Source organism: Aquarana catesbeiana, linkage group LG01, assembly GCF_042186555.1.
Source record: "Aquarana catesbeiana isolate 2022-GZ linkage group LG01, ASM4218655v1, whole genome shotgun sequence".
NCBI classification, from domain to species: Eukaryota; Metazoa; Chordata; class Amphibia; order Anura; family Ranidae; genus Aquarana; species Aquarana catesbeiana.
In genome coordinates, this window is record NC_133324.1 from 666,388,210 (window position 1) to 666,407,753 (window position 19,544).

The 19,544-nt window shown below is 45.1% G+C and overlaps 1 protein-coding gene across 1 annotated transcript in view; it reads left to right on the plus strand.

Moving 5' to 3' along the window:
- Positions 1-4,734: 4,734 nt before the first annotated feature.
- CYP2U1 (cytochrome P450 family 2 subfamily U member 1) overlaps positions 4,735-19,544 on the plus strand; it is a 60,254-nt gene continuing 45,444 nt past the window's right edge. The window contains exon 1 of the mRNA XM_073602069.1: positions 4,735-5,342. Within this exon, the coding sequence (XP_073458170.1) occupies positions 4,796-5,342 (547 nt within the window). The 5' untranslated portion in view covers positions 4,735-4,795. The remainder of the gene's footprint in view (positions 5,343-19,544) is intronic.

Genomic DNA, 19,544 nt, shown 5'->3' on the forward strand with positions numbered 1-19,544 from the left:
AGAAGATTATCTATGCAAATATGTATCCTTTAAGGCCTCATTTACACTTGCTCCAAAATTTGGCATTTGACACATTTTTGTAAAGCACTCTGAGTGCCAATCAAAGCACCTCACTAAAAAAAATGGTTGCCTTACAGTCCTGTACACTGTTGAGTCTGCTCTGCTTTACTTCAGAAATGATACCCCATGTCGCTTTCTTGGTGCTTCAAAGCTTTTCAAAGCTGCAGTAGGCTTTAGGATTCCTTTTCTGACAGTGATAGACAGGCAGTGAAAAGGCATTGTATCGTCTCCTCACCACCTGTTGTATCCCCCTAACTACTGGAGAACCGCACCACAACTACACAAGTGTATGCGGGGCCTATGATAGCACTCCTAATTCAGAGTAGCTGTTCTTTGTGTTCAGGGGATCAGCAGATATCACACACCCACACAGTGTACAGTATAGGAGTGATACAGCAGGAAGGTGAGCGGGGACTGGAGCCAGGGGATCAGCAGATATCACACATGGTGTACAGTATTAGAATGATACAGCAGGAAGGCAAGTGAGGACCAGAGACGGGGATCAGCAAGAAGGTGAGAGGGGACTGCAATGGGGGATCAGCAAGAAGGTGAGAGGGGACTGCAATGGGGGATCAGCTAGAAGGTGAGAGGGGACTACAACGGGGGATCAGCAAGAAGGTGAGAGGCGACTGCAACGGGGGATCAGCAAGAATGTGAGAGGGGACTACAACGGGGGATCAGCAAGAAGGTGAGAGGGGACTACAACGGGGGATCAGCAAGAAGGTGAGAGGGGACTGCAACGGGGGATCAGCAAGAAGGTGAGAGGCGACTGCAACAGGGGATCAGCAAGAAGGTGAGAGGGGACTGCAACGGGGGATGAGCAAGAAGGTGAGAGGGGACTGCAACGGGGGATCAGCAAGAAGGTGAGAGGGGACTGCAATGGGGGATCAGCTAGAAGGTGAGAGGGGACTGTAACGGGGGATCAGTTAGAAGGTGAGAGGAGAGAGGACTGCAACAGGGGATCAGCTAGAAGGTGAGAGGGGACTGCAACGAGGGATCAGCTAGAAGGTGAGAGGGGACTGCAACGGGGGATCAGCAAGAAGGTGAGAGGGGACTGCAACGGGGGATCAGCAAGAAGGTGAGAGGGGACTACAATGGGGGATCAGCAAGAAGGTGAGAGGGGACTGCAACGGGGGATCAGCAAGAAGGTGAGAGGCGAATGCAACGGGGGATCAGCAAGAAGGTGAGAGGGGACTACAACGGGGGATCAGCAAGAAGGTGAGAGGGGACTACAACGGGGGATCAGCAAGAAAGTGAGAGGGGACTGCAACAGGGGATCAGCAAGAAGGTGAGAGGGGACTGCAACGGGGGATCAGCATGAAGGTGAGAGGGGACTACAACGGGGGATCAGCAAGAAGGTGAGAGGGGACTGCAACGGGGGATGAGCAAGAAGGTGAGAGGGGACTGCAACGGGGGATCAGCAAGAAGGTGAGAGGCGACTGCAACAGGGGATCAGCAAGAAGGTGAGAGGGGACTGCAACGGGGGATAAGCAAGATGGTGAGAGGGGACTGCAACGGGGGATCAGCAAGAAGGTGAGAGGGGACTGCAATGGGGGATCAGCTAGAAGGTGAGAGGGGACTGTAACGGGGGATCAGCTAGAAGGTGAGAGGAGAGGGGACTGCAACAGGGGATCAGCTAGAAGGTGAGAGGGGACTGCAACGAGGGATCATCTAGAAGGTGAGAGGGGACTGCAACGGGGGATCAGCAAGAAGGTGAGAGGGGACTGCAACAGGGGATCAGCAAGAAGGTGAGAGGGGACTGCAGTGGGGGATCAGCAAGAAGGTGAGAGGGGACTGCAATGGGGGATCAGCTAGAAGGTGAGAGGGGACTACAACGGGGGATCAGCAAGAAGGTGAGAGGCGACTGCAACGGGGGATCAGCAAGAAGGTGAGAGGGGACTACAACGGGGGATCAGCAAGAAGGTGAGAGGGGACTACAACAGGGGGTCAGCAAGAAGGTGAGAGGGGACTGCAACGGGGGATCAGCAAGAAGGTGAGAGGCGACTGCAACAGGGGATCAGCAAGAAGGTGAGAGGGGACTGCAACGGGGGATGACCAAGAAGGTGAGAGGGGACTGCAACGGGGGATAAGCAAGAAGGTGAGAGGGGACTGCAATGGGGGATCAGCTAGAAGGTGAGAGGGGACTGTAACGGGGGATCAGCTAGAAGGTGAGAGGAGAGAGGACTGCAACAGGGGATCAGCTAGAAGGTGAGAGGGGACTGCAACGAGGGATCAGCTAGAAGGTGAGAGGGGACTGCAACGGGGGATCAGCAAGAAGGTGAGAGGGGACTGCAACGGGGGATCAGCAAGAAGGTGAGAGGGGACTACAATGGGGGATCAGCAAGAAGGTGAGAGGGGACTGCAACGGGGGATCAGCAAGAAGGTGAGAGGCGACTGCAACGGGGGATCAGCAAGAAGGTGAGAGGGGACTACAACGGGGGATCAGCAAGAAAGTGAGAGGGGACTGCAACGGGGGATCAGCAAGAAGGTGAGAGGGGACTGCAACGGGGGATCAGCAAGAAGGTGAGAGGGGACTACAACGGGGGATCAGCAAGAAGGTGAGAGGGGACTACAACGGTGGATCAGCAAGAAGGTGAGAGGGGATTGCAACGGGGGATGAGCAAGAAGGTGAGAGGGGACTGCAACGGGGGATCAGCAAGAAGGTGAGAGGCGACTGCAACAGGGGATCAGCAAGAAGGTGAGAGGGGACTGCAACAGGGGATGAGTAAGAAGGTGAGAGGGGACTGCAACGGGGGATCAGCAAGAAGGTGAGAGGGGACTGCAATGGGGGATCAGCTAGAAGGTGAGAGGGGACTGTAACGGGGGATCAGCTAGAAGGTGAGAGGAGAGGGGACTGCAACAGGGGATCAGCTAGAAGGTGAGAGGGGACTGCAACGAGGGATCAGCTAGAAGGTGAGAGGGGACTGCAACGGGGGATCAGCAAGAAGGTGAGAGGGGACTGCAATGGGGGATCAGCAAGAAGGTGAGAGGGGACTGCAACGGGGATCAGCAAGAAGGTGAGAGGGGACTGCAACAGGGGATCAGCAGATATCACAAATGGTGTACAGTATGGGAGTGATACAGCAGGAAGGTGAGCGGGGACTGAAGCGGGGGATCAGCAGATATCACACAAGGTGTACAGTATGGGAGTGATACAGCAGGAAGGTGAGTGCGGACCAGAGAGGGGGATCAGCAGATATCACACAAGGTGTACAGTATGGGAGTGATACAGCAGGAAGGTGAGTGAGGACCAGAGAGGGGGATCAGCAGATATAATACATGGTTTACAGTATGGGAGTGATATAGTTGGAAGGGACCTCCTGAACAAGGACTAAGTGGGAAATTGAGCAGTGGGTAATCAGCGGGGAGGGATATTACTACTGGGGGGTGGAATGTAGCACTGACCAGGTGGGATACTATTAACCGGGGGGGTACATTTCCTCCTGAGTGTGTGGGGTAATACACTGAGCATGGAGAGGGGGGGTGTACTAATGAGCGGGGGAACTACTGAGCAGGGGCAATAGGAACTAAGGAATGTACTACCGAGCAGGTAGGGTAGTACACTCAGCATAGGGGGAGGAATGTACTATTGAGCAGCGCGTACTCCTGGACAGGGTGGGGGGAATGTACTACTGAGCAGGTAGGATACTACACTGAGCAGGGAAGGAGGAATGTACTACTGAGTGGCAGGTACTACTGGACAGGGGCAGTGGGGAATGTACTACTGAGCGGGTGGAGTACAACACTGAGCATTGGAGGGGGAAGGGGGACAACTGAGCAGTGGATACTGCTGGACAGGAGCAGTGGGGAATGTACTACTGAGCGGGAGGGGGACTACTGAGCGGGTGGGGTACTACTGAGCAGGGGCTGTGGGGAATATACTACTGAGAAGGCAGGAGACTAATGAGCATGGAGGGGGGTGTACTATTGAGCAGGTGTGGTAATAATAAATGGGGGGGGGAATGTAGTACCGAGCAGGGGATACTATTGAGCAAGGGCGGTGGAGAATGTACTACTTTTGTATTTCTTTAGCCCCCTAACTATAGCTCTCTTATATAGTATATGCTTAAAGTATTAAGTATTTAGGTTAATGATATGCCTATTGTTAATCCACACCCATTTTAAATGAATGCCCCACCTCTAAATGTCCCTCTTTATCATTTCAGGAAGTTGGGAGGTATGTGTTAGCGGTTAATATAAATGCAGTCATTACATAAAGCTGCCATGGAAGTGAGCGCAGTGTCGGAACAATAGAATTTCGCTACTTCAGTGGCTGCCCAATGGCCAAAAAAAGAAAGGCCGTGAAGAAGAAAAAGCAGCAGAGACAATGGCAGTGGTGGCAGACAGAATGGCAAGTGACAGCTCTGAACTGTCACCTTTGGAAGAAGGTAAACAGAGAGGTAAGCTGCCATAATGTGTAAGTATGCTGTACTTGTACTCTATGCAAAAAAGCAGCATACAAAATGTTCAAATTTTTATTTTTATTTTTTATACTACAATTCAGTTTTTAATACACAGTATCAGAAGTAATACGGTTAGGCCTTATGTGAGGCCTTATGTGAGGCCTTATGTGAAATGACTGCAAAGTCAATAAGTGATGTGCAGTGAGGAGAGCTGAAGTCTGTAGCACACAGAGACCAGCAGAAGGAGTATGAAGCGTGCACGCCTAAAGGGATGCTGGGCTTCTTCCTTTAATATGATAACAACAAAGGCAGCAGTATAAGTGTGAGTACATATGTACCTCAGAAGCCTGCACACTGGTGACTGCAGCGCGATCATGGATGCACTAAGAGACACCATGTTCTGGAAGGAATATATATCCACCTGGCTGCCACTCAGTTATAATGTGACCTGGCCTGTGTTGCTCTCCTACACCTTCCTGTTCTTAGGACTGTACTGGCTGATGAGTTCTCTATGGGCCTATTTCCAGATTATCACCAGGAACACACCACCTGGCCCCACTCCTCTGCCCTTCATTGGGAACTTTTCCTTTATGCTGATGCCTGGGTGGCTTCTCCAGCTACTGCAGTATGGCATGGACAGCAGTAGACTCAGCAGGGCGCCTCCTGGGGCTACCAGAAGAGGGGCTTTCCTATATCCACACATTGTACTCACTAATTTGGCAAAAACTTATGGCAGGATCTACGGCTTGTTTATTGGCACGCGCCTCATTGTCATCCTCAACGACTTCGACACTGTGAAAGATGCCATGGTCAATCATTCTGAAGTATTTTCTGATCGACCCACTGTGCCACTGGTCAACATCATCACCAAGAGGAAAGGTAGAATCATGGAATACTGTAGGAGACCTAAAGCATTGTATACTTTACAAGTTGTGGTAGTTGAAATATTTGCTAAGGCGATAAGTATAAATGTTGATATATAAGAAATAAGCATTTATTTGACTGGTGACAATTATGTTTGGACTCAAAAGAGACTTTTAAAAAGGTAATAAAAAAAATGACAAACCAAATGACCAAAACAATATTTTACATACAAAAATAACCAAAAGCAATAGAAATAGATGACATCAGTCAAAATGGGTTTGAAGCTTGAAGAGTACCCACAGCTATCAGTACGAGAAATCATTTGAAGTACATGGCAGTTGAGGTCTAAAAGACATCTGCTATAAGGTCAGTCCAAAAATGACTGGAGACAACCATTAATTGCCTTATAAATAAAAAAAAAGACCTTCAAAATATAAATTATTATAATTAGTTTACTCATTTTGATAATACTTTTTAATATTTCTAAAATGTGATCTGCTCTTGACTAGCCTAAGGCTACTTTTAAAAAATGTAACAAAAAGTGACTTTTCAGGTTTTCAGTTTTCAGGTTGCTCGGAATTATTCTGACATGCTAGAAGTTGATAAGGAGCACCTCAAGCATTGCAAGAAACTATTTGTGCACAGATATAGTTGTTGGAATATATCCCTTCTGTGCAGCCTTTCCTTCAGTTTTCTATGATGAAGACTCAAAATAGGTCAAAGATCCTATGTACCTTGTATATTCCACCATCAGTGTTGGTCAAGGACCAAAGCAGATGATGATCAGTGGACTTGCCAAAGGGTAGACTCATGCCTCCTGCCCATTTTTTTTGCAGGGCTAGTTCACACAAGTGGCTACGCAGCAGCTGGTGTGCAGTGCGGTCCTTTTTTTTTTTTTAACAAACTCTACTAAAATGTCACACAGACAATTCATAAAGTTTAATTGATCACTGTGCTGTGCGAGGCAGAGGACTGCCTCACACTGCACTGCGCTTAAAAAAGTACACTAGTACTTTTTTCAGTGCACATTGCCCGCACTGCACAGTGGTATGAATCGGGCACAAAAGGAGACAAAGCATTTTGCCTTGTTTTGCCTTCGGACTGTGCTTGAATAGCTGCCCACTGTAGCCCCAGTGCATCTAATGTGAATACTGTATATCGTCAAGCTGAAAAACTACTGATATGCCATGTACCTGATCTCTTTGACACTTTAGAATGACTTACTTTAGGCTGTTCTTTTATATCCATTAAAATTAAGGACCTTCACATACCTCTGTCAACTTAGCTGTCAGTTAATTGGGGTCTGTGGTCATCATGAACATGATGCAAGATGTGGCAGATGACAGGGCAGGTCCTTATACCAGTGGGCCAAAATTAGAGCTGTATGCATGCCGTGATGGACCTTTAAGTCATTATGGAGATAAATGGGGTCCACAAGCTGCTATCTTGGTTTGTCATTGTAGGGGAACCTAAAGCCTAGTATACACGATCAGAAAATCGGAAAATAAATATTGCTTTGGAGCGATCATACGATAATCTGATTGTTAGTAGACATCTTTTGAGAGCCGATCACAACAGTTCATCTGAAATTATCCAAAGGGACAAACACAATTTTTTTCCTCATACAATACCAGATCGTGCAATTTTCCTTTAATCAGCATAGTATTAGTACGAAAAATATCTGAAGACCAAGACCACGCATTCTTGGAAACGAACGAAAACATTACAATACAATACAACACATTATATCACTTCCGAAGTTGTATTCTACCGTACAAGAATTTTCATATGTTTAGTTTATGTACAGTAATTTACATCTATACGCCGTCATACTCAAGTGCATACACAAAAGGATACAGGCATATAGACATAAATAGAGGGCTGGCCGAATCAGATTCACTCCCACTGTCTCCTCTACTTGTGGGAATGAAAGGTTGGAAAGTGAAGGAGGGTGATCAGAGTGCCAGGAAGGGGGGGTGGGTGGCACAATTATTGGAACCAGTCCCCCTGTCTGAGTAGCTCTCGCTACACAGTGCATCAGTTTCTCCTCCTCTCCCTCCCTGATAGATTTCAGTTGTTACAGGTAGAGCCGCACAGGGGGATTGGTCCCAAAAATTGTGCCACCCACCCTCCTTTTGGCACTCTGCCAACCCCTCAACTGGCTTCCACTAGGCCAATGTATAAAATACGAAACGTTAAGTACAACATATAAAGCTATCCACAGCACTTCCTACAGCTACATCACCAACCTCTTCTTGACATATCACCCAGATCAACCACTCTCAAGACCACCTTCTCTCTAGCTTTTTCATCACCACCTTCCACGCTTGCCTCCAGAACCTCTCTCATCCTCTGGAACCCCTTACTTCAATCGGTCTTGTTATCTCCTACCATGTCTGCCTTTAGGTAATCACTAAAAACTAACTTATTCAGAGAAGTCTACCCTGCCTCCACCTAAAAAGTGTACGTCGAGCACCTCCATCAGCTCATCCTCCACAGCTATTACCTTTTGTACCATCTCCCTTTCATTACCCATGTTGAACAACAACCTGGCATGTTAAAGTCCTTGTGTCCAATGGTTTTGATTTATGGACATGGGCTGTATTAAGATGACCTGATATAGTTATAATACTTCATATCAAAAGATAATTACAGAGTATCTTAGCACCACTAGACTGAATGTCCTGGCTGTGTTTCACTATGAACATTCAAAGGGTTTTTTCCTTCTACATACAAAAATTAATTTTGTAGAAAAACATGCATGTTCTTGTGCTGCTACAGTGCTGCACAGTACCATTAGGCACTATTTATGAAGCAGTGGTATGACTTTACGGCAGTAATTCTGCTGCTTTAAAAAAAATTACACTGTACATTTATATAGAAAAGTAGCATGCTTAACAGATATGTAGTGCAACCTTCTTGCTTCATGACCCTGAAAGCAAATCACCATTCATTCAATTAAAGTGATATTAAAGACTGGTTATACACAGAGCAGCCCTGATCGTCCTCTTCTTGGGTCCCTCGCCGGTGCTCCTGGCCCCTCCTTCCTGCAGAGTGCCCCCATAGAAAGTAGCTTGCTATTGGGGCGCTGGAGCAGGTTCTCTCCTGAGCTGCTGCTCTGTCTGTCCATTCAGAAACAAAGTGCAGCTTGGCCCTGTCCCCGCCCTCTCTTTAATGGCTTACTGGCTGTGATTGACAGTAGTGGGAGTTTGCTCTTGCTGCTGTCTCAGCCAATGAAGAGGCAGAGACCCCAGAGAGCTGCTGCTCTTGTGGACATAGCTGGATCGAGATGGGGCTCAGGTAAATATTGGCGGATGAGGGGGGGGGTGCAGATGTTTTTTTACCTTTGTGTATAGAATGAATGTAGGTAAAAAAAAACTTGAGCTTCTACAACCACTTTAATGAAAGTAAAAAGAAGAATAGAGCCCAGTCATGTGATCTGTCAAAGTCAGTCTTTCCTCCAACCATGGAGTTTTGGAGCATTAAAAGAGAACTCTGGGGAACACAGCAGGTTCCACACTGCAGCCTGGGTTTTATTAATGGCATGTAAAATTCAGGTTGCAGCAATGCATGCACAGACCAAATGTATTTTTAATGGCACCCAAATGCACTAAAGTGGAGCAGCTACAATGCACTAATGCACCTGTGTTGTGGTGTACCAACACATGGTGATGCAGTGCTGTGCATTGTGGTGTGTTTCATCGTCAAAATGTGCAGCTGTGATTTTAGGACCCTTGTAGTGGGTTGGAAGCTTATTCAAATGAAAGGGCTGCTTACATTGTAATGCACCACATGGGTCCTCACACACCCTGTCATCTGCACTTTCTTACCCAGCCAGAACGCATGTTGAGTGGATCAAGTATACAACAATAGTATACATGAGCTCTCATGCTGTAGACAATTTGCAGAATAAACAGGCATATTACATAAAGCTGGCTGTAGGCGGATTGAATTTAGACCGGTTCCGCTGGGACTGGCCAGATTTCCGTCAGTGTGTGGCTGCCCCTGCTCAACAGAAGTCAATCATTTGACTGAATTCTGTTGAAGGGACATGTTGGAAAACTATTGTCAATCAGCAGCTTCTGATCAGTGTATTCTGACAGCAGAGAGTCCCCACTGTCGGCAGTGGGCATTCCTCCATCCACCTCACTTGTGCAAATGGAGGAATCTGTTTTTCGTTCGGTTTGGGCGTTCAGTCCATTGGCTGAATGAAAAAAACACTACCTATCTATGGCCCAGCTTTAGGAAAAACTCATTTAACTTTTTTTAACTTGAGTTTTTTAGCTTTAGATTATTTGGAGATTTGCGTATAAAAATATTGTCATACCTTTTCTAATTTATTTGCTGAAATTGTATTGATTGCTGGACCCTCAATAAAACTTTGGACTGGTAGCTACCTCTGAGGGCCCATTCACACTTAGGTATTGCAGATTTTTTTGCTAAATGAATTCTCATTTCTGAAACATGTGACAACACAGCTGTTTTATATGGGGTGCATTGCAGTGCCATTCATTGTAAATGGCACCCCAATGCATTGTACAATGTGGCACACCGCAAAACACACACCTTGCATTTTGGTGCCAAAAAATGAGTCATGTGCATTCTCTCATTGTGGTGCATTGGCAGCCCAATCATAATGATGCATGCCATAAAGTGTGCTATCACATGTATTATCATGTGTGCATTAATACACTGTAACAAGAACATTTAAATGTGAATGGGCCCTGACAGATTTTGTTGGTATACACCAACAGTTGTATGCTTCCAAGGATAATGGTGAAATCACCATCTAGTAGATACATCAAATGCTAGTAAATGGAGCAGTATTACTGCTGTAATTGTCACTTCACAGAACCTGTACTGAGTTAAATATGGGTCTACCATCACTGACCTCCTTGCCAGGCTGTCTCTGGTTTCAGTTCTTGGAGTCACTGACCTTGACTGATGTACATATTAAAATTTCAGAGTGAAGTCAGAACATCTGATCACACACTTGTCTCAGGTCAGAGCCTCAGAAGGATTTAAAGACATTGGATCAGCATGACTTCCATGCTTCTGCAGTACACGCACGGTACAAGGTGGTCACACAAAGGAATGTGAGAACTACAAGCGCCAATTATTCTGTGAAGAAATAGGTTTACTTTTTATTTTACTTGTATACTTAACTTACTTAGCCTTTCAGTAGAGATTGCCCCTTCCTTTAGTGCTGGCAAATGTCCACAGTAGAATGTTACTCTATTTCGGTTCTGAAGACACCTGCCATTGTGTAGAAGGTAAGGAGAAATGTCCCTGTTGGGGGCACAAACATCAATTAAACCATGGCAGAAGTTCTAACTCTTCCCCATGCCATACAAAACTAAAAACAAAAGAAAAAAAAAACGCATTTTGCTGCAGTACCACTTTAGGAAGGACTACAGTCATGTGCAAATCTCAAAAAGACCAGTGTGGCAATCACATGGGAAATTGCATCATCAGAGGGATTTAGTTGTGTTTTTCATTTTTTAAAAATGTATTTGAGATTCAAAGAAATTGCAGCAAAGCTTGAGTTGTATGCTTGTGTTACTGCTAACTGGTAATAGTTTTGTTTCCTGTTTTGATTTTGCATCACAAGACTTGAATCATGTAGCTAGTTATTCTGTGTCTGAGTTTTATTTTGAAGAGAGGCTTTGTTTGCATAGAAAGGTTCATGGTAAAAGCAGGATACTGTGTGCCAACAGACATTTTTCTAACATCATTATTGTTTTGATGAAAAGGTAGAGGAATTTATTCTTCACTTGCTTTAGTTCAGATCCTACAAGCCTTACAAAATCCACTTTGTAAAGATATGTGATGCCTTTAAAATGGAATATACTATCAAATAGTGGGCTTATTCATTAAAGGAGAAGTTTTGCCAAAGTTAAATTGGCCATACTTCTCCTATGAATGACCCGTTTTCAGCCGACAGCAGACTGAAGTTACTGGAGCCAATCCAGGCATAGGAAAGGTCCCGACCATAGGGTCCATATGTATGACACTCTGAGAGCCTGAGCCAGCCCCCCCTGCCCTCTCCACAGCCCAGCACTCCAGTGAGCGCTGTAGGGGAGAGCAGAGAGCCGCTGACTGACAGTCCCGGCTCTCTGCTCAGAGCAAAGGCGGGAAATGAGCAATGAGCGGTGTCAGAGGCTGTAGAGCCAATGGGGGACAGATGCAGCATTGGATCGATGCTGCATCCACCTAAGTGAGTATAATTATTTGTTTTGAATAAATCCTGAACTTCTCTTTTAAGCCAAAAAAACATAACAGCCAAGTACTAGTTGTATTTAAGCCCTTCATAATAGAAAGTAAAACAAACCTTAAAGATTTGGTAAACCTTCCTATTAGCACCCTGTGTTTTTCATCTGAACAAAATGTGCATTGGTTTCATTTGTTGCCCTGTACGCACACAGCCCATAGTAGAGTAAATAGATCTTCATGATCTTGTGTCAAAAGTTTCTGTTTATGTTCAAACACGAGGTATTTAACATTGTACTGCACAGTTTACTGCATAACCTCTGTCTGTAGTGTGAGACCTGACACTTCCTACAAAGAAACAACATAGCATAGCATTCCCACATTTATGATGCTACACAGAGGAAATGGCAAGGCATGCGCTTGGATGCTGTGTGACCCGGAACAGGGAGTTGTCCTGTCCCCTTGCTGCATAGGGACGAGCTAGCTGCAGCAATTTATGGACATGGGCGAATTGATCAGTAATGACAATGTGTTCTGCAGCCACAACATGGGAGGTCATTATTACTAAGGAAAGGCAAACATACAAAACAAAGTATATAACTACAATACCTAGGTAAACAACAAAAACATTTGAAAGTGTATACTTTTCCCCAGTTTTGCAACCCAAAGTGTCACTAAAGGCAAAACTTTTTTTATTTTGAATAGAGTAAGGGAGGATAATAATCCCTGTCAATTTTTTTGCCATCTGTGTCCCATTGGGGAAATTTCCCTTCACTTCCTGTCCCATAGCTAAAACAGGAAGTGAGAGGAAATCCTGCCAAGGTGAGGAAATCCCTGGGTGTCACCAGGGTCACCAGAACTAGTGTCTTCATTGATAGGTTTGCCCCTTGTAGCGCCCCTTTAGGCTACTAGTGGTTAAAATTTAGTTTATAGTCTTTTCTACTCATTAAACTCACAGTTGAGACCCACAGAGTGACTGGCAGACTTCAAATGAACAGGAACCCGCAGATGGCATTTAATAATAGGTAATAGATGACTGTTCCTCTACACAACAAAATGAACACATACAGAAATATATGGGAAATTTACTAAAACTGGCGCTAAGAGAATCTGGTGCAGCTGTTACTAGTAATCAATCAGCTTCTAAATTCAGCTTGTTCAATGAAGCTTTGACAATAACATCTAGTACCTGAATGGTTACTATGCACAGCTGCCCCAGATTTTCTGTGCTCCAATTTTAGTAAATCTTCCCTTATATGTTTGTCAAAAGACACCATGTAATAGAGTTCCTGTGTAAGGAGTTTCCAAATTATTATTTCACTAAATTATGGACTCACTGGTTGTTATTAGCTTTGGACTCCGCTGTTGTCCAGAAAAATGTACAGATCCGATGGAAAAAAAAAAAAAACACAGTTTTTCTTACCTTTTTACTTTTTTTAATTAAACATGCATGGAGTAAAGTAATAAAAATGAAGAGATTAAAGCACTCTACCAGAGCACCACAAACCGTAAGTGCTATTTAGTTCATTTTTATTATTTAAACAACCCCCCCCCAATCCAACCATTTTTCCATGCTTTATTTTGCTGAGATATCACTTAGAACTCCCCTCCCCACATCATTTTTGGCCGAGGTCATCATCTTGAGTAAGGGCAGACAATTCATGAATAAATTACTTCCTGTAATGAATCTGCCCTTGCATGAAGGAAGGTGTGCTTAGCTGATAAAATCCCCCCTCCCCTCCAGAAGACTCCTGGGATTTATGACATCATTTGCCTAGGCATGGAAACCAGGAAGTAACTAATGAAATGAAAAAAAAAAACTATTTAAAACAAGTAAATATAACATACCTTCCTATTTATCTACTAATGCTAGCAACATGAGGATTCAAAATAGTCAATGTTGATTAAGTGACAATCCACTGAAAAAAAAAAACCTAAAGTACAGCATCTAAATACTCATCTGACCTTTCCATAGGTATGTAAAGGTACCTTCATTCAAAAAAACTATCACCAAAATTGCCTATTTAATGCAGTGAATGTGACATTCGCCAAACATTCACTATGGGTGGATCAATCACTGTAATTTAAACATAGCTCCCAACTGTCCCTGATTTCGAAGGACTCTCCCTGATTTGGAACAAAGTCCCTCACCTTTTCTCCTCATTTGTCCCTCATTTTGGTCTGATCTATAGAGTTGTACATAAAATGCACTATTTATCTTTCAAATATTTTTTCCCAGTGCTTTACTTTTTATCCAGTTTCTAAATTGCTGCATTTGTAAATTCCAAAAAACAGTATAAAGGAATAGTAGTGGTAAAAAAAAGCACTTGTGACTAATCATTTTTTTTGTATAAACCTCCTTTAAAGTAGATGTAAACCGAAAATGTTTTTTTTTTTTTTTTTAATTAGGGCTTGCACCTTGTACAGTATAGGAGTTCATGTCAACTGTGAAGAGATCAATTGACATATGTTCCCAATGATAAGTGCCAAAAATTGTTACGATAAGTGACACAAATTGAAAGTTAAATTGTAAAATTGAGTGCATCAAACTATATATGGTACTAAATATAGTGCATCAAAAACACGAAAGCAATTGCATGATAATGAAAAAAATATATATAAAGAAATAAATTGAAAAATTGTCCAATAGCTGGGAACAAAACAAAAAAATATAATGAAAAGACCCAAAATCAATCCATATTGGGAAGGAATAAATCCATATGGTAAACCATAAAAAGTCCAATAATCATGTTAATCCAAAAGTGATGTGTTGTGAAGATCCACACTCAAGTGACAAGTGAAAAAGTATATCCTCCACCACAGAAAATGCTGCCGCTTACCAGAAATCGGTGGTTCCTTATTACAGGGGACCACACTGGGCGAGTGGCTGTTACCCCAGCCCGGGATCTCACTGGCAAGCACTGGACTCCTCAGCGTCAGCAGGGATAGTCAGCGGAAGGATCAGTAGGTAGGCAGTAATAACACCAAAAAGAACAAAAAGCTCCACATAGCGTAAATCCTTAACATTTATTTAAGTATAGAAAAGACAAATGGACACTTACAAATCGAAGGATGTACAAGATAAAAATGAAAGGATGAGCCGGCCGGCTTCCAAACAGCCCGTAGCTTCCGGGACTGAACGTGTAGCGGTGACGTCAGAATGTAGCTCCTCCTCCTTACGCCGTTTCGTCACTAGCGGACGTGGTCACGGGATACGGGCGGCGTCCTGACGCACCGCTTAAATAGCAAACCACCAACCAAGCCTCGATCTTAATCTCGAGGCAAGAACCTCAGGGCGCCATCCCACTCAAGGAAATAAAATCGAGGGCAAATACGTCTAAAAACCCATACAATGTGGATCCAAAATAAAAGAGAATAGGATGTTGGCTCGTTAAGGAACTTAAACAAACACAGATGGTCCAAAATAATTAGTACACATCTAAAAACGTAAATTAAGGAAAGGATAATTAAATATAATGATCCGATCCTTGAATAAAAATACCTAAAAATGCTAGATGACACTACAACCTACAGCGTGAGCTGTAGGTTAAAGTCACCAGAACAGGCTCATGCAAGCCTCAAATAAAAACAGCAGCTCATATGCTAGAGGACATGAGCCATAAAAAAAGGCTCAAAAAATAAACCATAACAAAAATTATACAATAGTAAATAAAGGTCAGCTAAAAAAGGGAAAATATGTTGGCATCCCCCTTGGTGGAAAGGCGCCCCGCCGCTCTCCATAGGCCACTTAAGGACAATTGTCAAACAGGGTGATAATAGAAAGCAGATTAATATCAGGAATGCCCAATTGGAGTGCCATGCAACAAATAGACAGAACTGCCCTTTCAGATAATGTATGCAAATCCTGACGATTCCATTGTACCAAATGCAAAAATGAGAATAAAATTAGGAAATCAAATAACATAGAGTCACTAGGAGTTGTCGATAAAGGAATTGACATCGACCTCAATATTGAGGCCAAATGGGGTATAGCTTTTAATCTTATGGACCCAAGCCATCTCTACCCTTGAGATGCTTCTAACTAAGCCACTACCCCTGCAATGGGGTCTAAATTTATCATTACCCAGAAAAATGGTACTGAAAGGATCCCTTTTGTGGTTAGTGAGGTAGTGCTTGGAGTGTTTGGTAAAACCTCTGTGTATATCAGGGCTGGACTGGGACAAAAATTTGGCCCTGGACTTCCTCATGACTGGCCCACTTTAATTTTGAGTGTCCCCAACAGCGTCCCCCTTACATCAGAGTGTCCTCAACAGCACCCTCCTTACATCAGAGTGTCCCCAACAGCGTCCCCCTTACATCAGAGTGTCCCCAACAGCACCCTCCTTACATCAGAGTGTCCCCAACAGCACCCTCCTTACATCAGAGTGTCCCCAACAGCACCCTCCTTACATCAGAGTGTCCCCAACAGCGTCCCCCTTACATCAGAGTGTCCCCAACAGCGTCCCCCTTACATCAAAGTGTCCCCAACAGCACCCTCCTTACATCAGAGTGTCCCCAACAGCATCCCCCTTACATCAGAGTGTCCCCAACAGCATCCCCCTTACATCAGAGTGTCCCCAACAGCACCCTCCTTACATCAGAGTGTCCCCAACAGCGTCCCCCTTACATCAGAGTGTCCCCAACAGCACCCTCCTTACATCAGAGTGTCCCCAACAGCGTCCCCCTTACATCAGAGTGTCCCCAACAGAGTCCCCCTTACATCAGAGTGTCCCCAACAGCGTCCCCCTTACAGAGTGTCCCCAACAGCGTCCCCCTTACATCAGAGTGTCCCCAACAACGTCCCCCTTACATCAGAGTGTCCCCAACAACGTCCCCCTTACATCAGAGTGTCCCCAACAACGTCCCCCTTACATCAGAGTGTCCCCAACAGTGTCTTCCTTACATCAGAGTGTCCCAATCAGCAGCTCCCTTCACAGAGAGTCCCCACCAGCAGCCCACTTCACATAGCAGTCCCCACCAGCAGCCCCCTTCACATCAGAGTCCCCACCAGCAGCCCACTTCACATCACAGTCCCCACCAGCAGCCCACTTCACATCACAGTCCCCACCAGCAGCCCACTTCACATAGCAGTCCCCACCAGCAGCCCACTTCACATAGCAGTCCCCACCAGCAGCCCACTTCACATCACAGTCCCCAGCAGCAGCCCCCTTCACATCAGAGTCCCCACCAGCAGCCCACTTCACATCACAGTCCCCACCAGCAGCCCACTTCACATCACAGTCCCCACCAGCAGCCCCCTTCACATCACAGTCCCCACCAGCAGCCCCCTTCACATCAGAGTCCCCACCAGCAGCCCACTTCACATCAGAGTCCCCACCAGCAGCCCACTTCACATCACAGTCCCCACCAGCAGCCCACTTCACATCACAGTCCCCACCAGCAGCCCACTTCACATAGAAGTCCCCACCAGCAGCCCCCTTCACATCACAGTCCCCATCAGCAGCTTACTTCACATTAGCATCCCCATCAGCAGCCCACTTCACATCACAGTCCCCACCAGCAGCCCCCTTCACATCACAGTCCCCATCAGCAGCCCACTTCACATCACAGTCCCCATCAGCAGCCCACTTCACATCACAGTCCCCATCAGCAGCCCACTTCACATCAGCGTCCCCATCAGCAGCCCACTTCACATCACAGTACCCACCAGCAGCCCACTTCACATCACAGTCCCCATCAGCAGCCCACTTCACATCAGCGTCCCCATCAGCAGCCCACTTCACATCAGAGTCCCCACCAGCAGCCCACTTCACATCACAGTCCCCACCAGCAGCCCACTTCACATCACAGTCCCCATCAGCAGCCCTTCACATCACAGTCCCCACCAGCAGCCCCCTTCACATCACAGTCCCCATCAGCAGCCCACTTCACATCAGCGTCCCCATCAGCAGCCCCCTTCACATCACAGTCCCCACCAGCAGCCCCCTTCACATCACAGTCCCCATCAGCAGCCCACTTCACATCAGCGTCCCCATCAGCAGCCCACTTCACATCACAGTCCCCACCAGAGAGCCCCCATCAGCAGCCCTTCACATCAGTGTCCTCCCTCTCCTCCCCCTCCCACATGTACTCACCGTTTTGAAGGCAGCTTCTTGTTCCTCTCTCCAGTCATGTGATAACAAGTGATAGGGGAGAGAGGAAGGAAAGTCTGGCGTTGGTCTATTTCCCCCTGCAGGCTGGAGGGAGCATAACGCCTAATGGAAGGAAGCTTCTCCTCCTGACAGGAGTGAAATTGCGATCACTCACTGTCAGAGAGGAGCGGCTCCAGGACTGCATCTGACTGGCCCACTGAGCCATCAGCCCACCGGGAATCTCCCGGTAGTCCCTATGGTCAGTACAGGCCTGGTGTATATTATTAATGTGTTCGTTTAACCGCACTTGTAAAGGTCGCTTCGTCTGGCCCGCATACTGCAGGCCACAGGACACTGCAGCATGTAAACGACCCCAGACATGGAGCAAGTAATGAAGGGCTCTATAACAAAGGATTTGGAGGTACAGGTGGAAGTAAAATTCACAGTCCTTCTGGTCCTACAACCATTAATTGAACAGACCTGACATCTCCTACACTGGTAGTACCCTGTTAGTTTAGAGAAGAAGCCAGATCTACGGATAGGGGAATTCAGAATGTTGGGTGCCATTTTATCTTTGAGGGATGGTAAGAGTTTTACTTGCAAAACACTCTTAGACCAAGTTACTCTTAATTCAAGGTTTTACTGTATATCTGTCTGACAACCATACTTTAATACTGTTGATGCGTGCAAAAAATAAATAAATATGACCAACTGTAATGCCGCGTACACACGGTCGGACTTTTCGTCTACAAAAGTCCGACAGCCTGTCCGACAGACTTCCTGCGGACTTTCGGCGGACTTGCAGCAGACTTTCTAACGAACGGACTTGCCTACACACGACCACACAAAAGTCCGACGGATTCGTACGTGATGACGTACACCGGACTAAAATAAGGAAGTTCATAGCCAGTAGCCAATAGCTGCCCTAGCATGGGTTTTTGTCCGTCGGACTAGCACACAGACGAGCGGATTTCGGGGTTCGTCGTAGTTACGACGTAAAGATTTGAAGCATGTTTCAAATCTAAAGTCCGTCGGATTTGAGGCTGAAAAAGTCTGCTGAAAGTCCGGAGAAGCCCACACACGATCGGATTACCAGCCAGCTTTAGTCCGTCGGCGTCCGTTGGACTTTTGTAGACGAAAAGTCCGACCGTGTGTACGCGGCATAAGAATTCTATCATATGACCGACACAGCATTTAAAGTGGGTGAATTAAGGTGACCTTGTTTAAAGAGCATATAGCAGTACTACATGTTATTAGAATTTTGTAGAAACATTGATAATGTGATATCAGTCAACTTAATAAGCATTTATCTCCCTACATTAACTTCACATGTTGCAGCCTTCGGGAGTGTTATCTATTCTGTTCTTTATCAAATTCCTAGCTTGTTACAAGTTAATTATTTAGTTATTTTATCGCAAATAATTATTTTTTACTATACCTCTATAAACTATAACTTAGTTTTATAGAGCAAGTCATAACAGGCTTTACATTTCCTGTTTACAGGTGGATTTTAAATAAACTGGAATAGTATTTTATGTTTTATGCAAATATGTATGTATATCTGCCTCAATGTTATACTATCATTTAACCCACAATGATCATTTTACTCACTGACATAAATAACTAGATTTGGCTCCATTAATAAAGAGGAAAATTTCTTCCACATAATGCAATATATGACTTGCTGGGTCTTCTTCCTTGATCAGTTGTTCAATAACTGCGCATTACAGAAGATAACATTTATCAGTTACAATTTTTACTTAAAGTGTCTCTAAACCCACATAATTAAAACTATCAATAAATGGTGTATTACATGTTGTTCATACTCACTCATTTGTTTTCTGTATTCTGCAGAAAACCTGGTTGATTCTGCTGCTCTCTATCTCTACCTTCTGTTCATGTCCCCAATTTAGCT